The sequence below is a fragment of the Triticum dicoccoides genome, chromosome 3A, assembly GCF_002162155.2.
Source record: "Triticum dicoccoides isolate Atlit2015 ecotype Zavitan chromosome 3A, WEW_v2.0, whole genome shotgun sequence".
Classification (NCBI taxonomy): domain Eukaryota; kingdom Viridiplantae; phylum Streptophyta; class Magnoliopsida; order Poales; family Poaceae; genus Triticum; species Triticum dicoccoides.
Genome location: NC_041384.1, coordinates 713282576 through 713288297, shown reverse-complemented (window position 1 = coordinate 713288297; position 5722 = coordinate 713282576). Strand labels below are relative to the sequence as shown.

General features: G+C 49.2%; 1 protein-coding gene across 1 annotated transcript; it reads left to right on the top strand.

The window, feature by feature from the left end:
- The first annotated feature begins 1082 nt into the window (after positions 1 to 1082).
- Positions 1083 to 3929, top strand: LOC119273413 (potassium transporter 19-like). The gene is made up of 7 exons (XM_037554577.1): positions 1083 to 1190; positions 1265 to 1487; positions 1575 to 1823; positions 1902 to 1952; positions 2110 to 2423; positions 2544 to 2658; positions 2740 to 3929. The coding sequence occupies exons 1-7, from the start codon at positions 1083 to 1085 to the stop codon at positions 3927 to 3929; spliced, it is 2250 nt and encodes a 749-aa protein (XP_037410474.1).
- Positions 3930 to 5722: the final 1793 nt, after the last annotated feature.

The following is a 5722-nucleotide window of genomic DNA, read 5'->3' as shown; positions in this document are numbered from 1 at the left end:
ACCTCATTCGGTAACCAAAACCTTGGTGTGGAGTAGGTGGTGGCTGTGTGGGTAGAAACTAGTTCGCCTATACACAGGGCAGCTAGCAAACCGTGTGCTGCGGGGCGTGTGGGCGAACTCTCGAATGCCCACACACACGATGATGCCCACGTGGCACTCAGATTCTAACAGATTTCCTTAGGATTCGTGCAAAATAGAATCAACGTGGATCAAGGCGTGTGGGCGATGTGCAAACATGCCACACGTGTGGGCGTTATCATTTGGGGTAACTTTTACCATCTTACCTGTGTGAAAAGAGGAGATAAAAAAAGAGAGGCCATGCTGAAATTGCTCCTTGTACAAACAAACCTACGGGCTACGGCCAAGATGGTTAAAAAGAATGCTGCCAAGATGATCGTGGGTACGTACGTGGTAGGATCCGTCGAAGAAAGAGTCGCAGGGTATCTTTCCGATCCCGTGGGCATGTCCGGTTCCTTGCTTGCTGGCCTGAAGATGAGTTACACCACCGCGTCCAAAACAGAAAAAACCCAACGCGAGAACGGAAGAAACAGGAAGCAACGGACGCGAGAACGCCAAACACGGCAAGCCCGCCAAACGGCCGGAAAACTTTGTGTGCGCTAACGACGAGCTAGTGCGCTGGAGCCGTGCAGACGCGGGCAGCTGAGGCAGGGCTTGCCTGGTTCTGCTTCTTCTCCTCACTACCAACCTACGTGTTCAGACCACGCCTTTCACAGGCCGGGTTGGCCGTCGCGTCCATGGCGTTTGGCTGCGTGTATATAAGCCGGCAGAGGCGCGGCAGGCAAAGGAATCGTCGTCTGCTGCTCTCCGGCCGCCGGGCGTGAGGAAGATCGGGTCGCCGTCGTGTCTGCTTTGGGTCCTTCGTTGCCCGGTATATATGACTATCCCTCTCCATTTCTTCCATCTCTTCACTGTTTGTCATTGTCTCTCGATTTTCCACGAGTTTATTGGTCGTGCCCGTTGTCGTCGTTGTTCATCGTTTCGATTGTGTATAGTTTGACGACCGTCCACCTGGATCCAAGATAAGTAAATCAGTCTAAAACCTGTCGATCGAAGACGGTATTATGTCGGTCCAAGCTGAGGGCGCGGCGGGTGCGGAAACGAGGGTGCCCCGTGACTCGCTCTACGGGGACGCCGAGAAGGTTTCCGACGACAAGCACCATGGCTCCGGGGTCAGCACCTTAACTTAACTAGTGCCACGGCCGGCTGCTGTCTGTGACTGACTGTATGTGGGCGGCGCATGCAGGATAGCTGTTGGCAGACGTTGCAGCTGGCGTTCCAGAGCATCGGCGTGGTGTACGGCGACGTGGGGACGTCGCCGCTGTACGTGTACTCGAGCACCTTCCCGGACGGCATCCGGCACCCGGACGACCTCCTCGGCGTCCTTTCACTCATCATCTACACCCTCGTCCTCCTGCCCATGCTCAAGTATATCTTCATCGTCCTCTACGCCAACGACAACGGCGACGGTGAGCTCACTACCCATCTTGTGTCCGTTCATGGGCCAGCCGCCGGCATGACATGACATTGACCGGTGCTGGCTGGGTGCAACTTAGGAGGCACGTTCGCGCTCTACTCGTTGATCTCGAGGTACGCCAAGATACGAATGATCCCGAACCAGCAGGCCGAGGACGCGTCCGTGTCCAACTACAGCATCAAGGAGCCCAACTCGCAGATGCGGAGGGCGCAGTGGGTGAAGCAGAGGCTTGAGTCCAGCAAGGCCGCCAAGATCGCGCTCTTCACCATCACCATCCTCGGCACCTCCATGGTCATGGGCGACGGCACCCTCACGCCCGCAATCTCCGGTACACATATACATTGAACATGAGTAGGTTTGTTGTTGATTTGAATGCTAATCTGATGTCGATGGATATGTTTTGCAGTGCTCTCTGCGGTGAGCGGGATCAGGGAGAAAGCACCCAACTTAACCCAATGTATGTTTTATAAATGGCATCTTGTTCACAATCGTACATACATAGTACATACATCAGTACGTGTACTGAAATTCCCAAGAATAGCGAACCAAAGTTGCCCATAATTTTCATTGAGATTGGAATTAACTCTTGTAATTTTCGTTTGTTGTAAAAACAGCGGAAGTGGTGTGGATCTCGGTGGCCATCCTCTTCCTGCTCTTCTCGGTGCAACGCTTCGGGACGGACAAGGTCGGGTACTCCTTCGCGCCCATCATCTCGGTGTGGTTCATCTTCATCGCCGGCATCGGGGTGTACAACCTCGCCGCCCACGACGTGACCGTCCTCAGGGCCTTCAACCCCAAGTACATAGTAGACTACTTCAGGAGAAACGGCAAGGAGGCGTGGGTCTCGCTCGGGGGCGTCGTCCTCTGCATCACAGGCACAGAGGCCATGTTTGCTGACCTTGGCCATTTCAACATAAGGGCCATTCAGGTTCGGTTCCGTTCCAGCAGTTCTTTTCTAAAAAGATATGGAAAAAAAATACAGTACAAACGCAGACACTCACATACAGGAGCACGACCGAGTTTTTCCTGATTTTCTGGCCTGTTGCAGCTGAGCTTCACCTTCATCCTCTTCCCCTCCGTCGCGCTGTGCTACATGGGTCAGGCATCCTACCTGCGCAAATTCCCGCAAGACGTCGGCGACACCTTCTACAAATCTATCCCAGGTAGGCAGTACAACCTTTCTTTACAGCTGCAACAATATCGAACTCAAACTGAAAAGAACAATTGTTGTAACTAATTTTCAGCGGCGATGTTTTGGCCGACGTTCATCGTGGCAATCATGGCGGCCATCATCGCCAGCCAGGCCATGCTGTCTGGCGCGTTTGCCATCCTGTCCAAGGCGCTCTCGCTGGGCTGCTTCCCGAGGGTGAGGGTGGTGCACACCTCCAAGAAGTACTCGGGGCAGGTGTACATCCCGGAGGTGAACTTCCTCATCGGTGCCGCCAGCATCGTCGTCACCCTCGCCTTCCAGACCACCACCAACATCGGGAACGCCTACGGGATATGCGTCGTGACTGTCTTCTCCATCACGACACACCTCATGACGGTGGTGATGCTGCTCATATGGAAGAAGAACATCGCCTTCGTCGTGGCCTTCTACGTCATCTTCGGGCTCGCCGAGTTCCTCTACCTGTCGTCCATCCTCTCCAAGTTCGTCGAGGGAGGGTACCTTCCGTTCTGCTTCTCCTTGGTGCTCATGGCGCTCATGGCCACCTGGCACTACGTCTATGTCAAACGCTACTGGTACGAGCTCGACCGTGTGGTGCCGGCGGCCGAGCTCACGGCGCTCCTGGCCCGCCGCAACGTGCGGAGGGTGCCTGGCGTGGGCCTGCTCTACTCGGAGCTCGTCCAGGGCATCCCTCCCGTGTTCCCATGCCTGGTTGACAAGATCCCATCGGTGCACGAGGTCTTCGTCTTCATGTCCATCAAGAACCTCCCCATCCCGCGGGTGGCGCCGCCCGAGCGCTTCATCTTCCGCAGGGTCGGCCCTGCCGAGCACCGCATGTTCCGTTGCGTGGCGCGGTATGGTTACACCGACCATATTGAGGGCACCAAGGAGTTCTCGGCGTTCCTCATCGAGGGCCTCAAGCTGTTCATCCACGATGAGGCGGCCTTCTCCTGCCAGCACACCGACAACAACAACAACAACAACAACAACAACAACAACAACGACGACGACAACGATGCTCGGCGGGTAGCGCAGGTGGCGGTTGCGGAGGAGGAGAAGAGGTTCATTGATGCAGAGGTGGAGCGTGGGGTGGTGTACCTGATGGGCGAGGCAGAGGTGGCGGCGGCGCCGGGGTCGTCGGCGTTGAAGAGGGTTGTGGTCAACTACGTGTACACCTTCTTGAGGAAGAACCTCAGCGAGAGCCACAAAGCACTCTCCATTCCCAAGGACCAGCTGCTCAAGGTCGGGATCACCTATGAGATATAGATCAGTTTGTATTCAGTGTTTCCCGAATGATTCTCGTGCAACACTGGCTTTGGTATGTGATGGTGTAGTTTTAGCAGATGGGATGGATTAGTGTTCCCCGAATGATTCCCGTGAACACTTGCTTTGGTATGCAACATACACACGATGCCACCACGAAAACACTCGGCAAAGCCTTTCTCAACTACTCCCTCCGTCCGACTTGGGACAAACTTTTTTGGACGGAGGGAGTACTACATTTTGACCTTCGCCAGCCTTGCTGGTACTGGAACTGCAAGGTTTTTCCTGTACTGTGCACGTTCTTCACCAGTTACTATGATGGAGTGCATGAGAGTTGATATGTGTCGCACTTGCACTGTTACCGTACCGTCACGGCACAATCGCAAACACCGTATAAATTTTTCGTCGAGACCTACAAGCCTGAACATAATGTTGGATTAAACAGATACTGCTATACCCAGCCAGTATGCTATTGGTTCTTGAGTCCTCTTATTCCCCCCTCAACGCACAGAATACAGGAGCTAAAACGCGCTGCATGAAGGGCGCCATCTTGCGGAAAATGCCAACGGAGGCTGAGCTTCAGGGAGCTCGGTATTTTTAAAAGATCAAAAGTCATATTTCAAAGTTTCAAAAAAATTCCACGGTAACTTATATGATTTCCGCACGAACTTGTGTAAAAATTATTTGAATTTTTTGCGATTTGTAAGCTGTACAAAAAAACGAAATTTCGGCCCGACGATACAAAATATCGGCCCATTTTAGAAATACGTTTTTTTGTCTTTTTTCTATACGCTACGTGTGAAAGTATTTCGTTCTGAATTTTTGCACATATGTGTGAAATTATATACAAAATTTCGAATTTTTTTTCATGATGTGGAAATTCGTATTTTGAAATCGAGCTCCGTGGAGCTCGGCCTCCAAAAGCCCTCACTCACCATCTTGGGTTTTCTTCGGTGGGAACAAAGAGTTGTACTACGTGGGCCAGAACTATCTCCAGTTTCAGCCGTTTTTCTTCAGTAAGCGCCCATTATGTCCAGGTTTTTTATTCCTTTTTTTATTTTGGGAAATATTTAAAAAATTCGCCTATTTAAAGATTAAAAGAATTGTGTCATGCATAAAAAATCAAGATATTTGAAATTGATCATGAGTTTTAAAAATTTATTAAACATTATTAAAAAATTAATGAGCTTTATAAATGTTTATAATTATATAAAATGTTCATTAATTTTAGAAATAATTTATAATTTGAAAATGTTCATAAAATTTTATAATATTCATGAATTTTAAGATGTTCATGAATTGAAAAATATTTAAAAAATATTTTCCCTTTAAATTTAGAAAATGTTCATGAACTTTAATAAAGTTGGTGAAATTCAAAAACACTCACAATTTTTCCTAGAATAAAGTACATTTTCACATTTAAAAATAATATCCAATAATTTAAAATGGCACTCTTATACAGTGTGTTCTATGATTCTATCATCTATGGAAAACTCCTGTAGACAAAAATCATGAGCATAGGGGGAGTAATCTTCCACCATAAAGATGAATTAGGTACCAGGTGTAAGCCAACAAGAAAGGAAGCTTCAAATTCCCAAATTTGACACTTAGATTTTGGTGGATTTGTAGATCAAATGTGATTCATGATTTGTAGATCAAATATTCTCAAACAACTTTGGAGGAAACCCTCTCAGTTTGCTAACTATCTCAATAAGCCATATACAACCTAAATAATGTTTTGCATGATAAAACAACAAAAATGGATTCCGAACGGTGAATAAGAGCTACATTTTTTT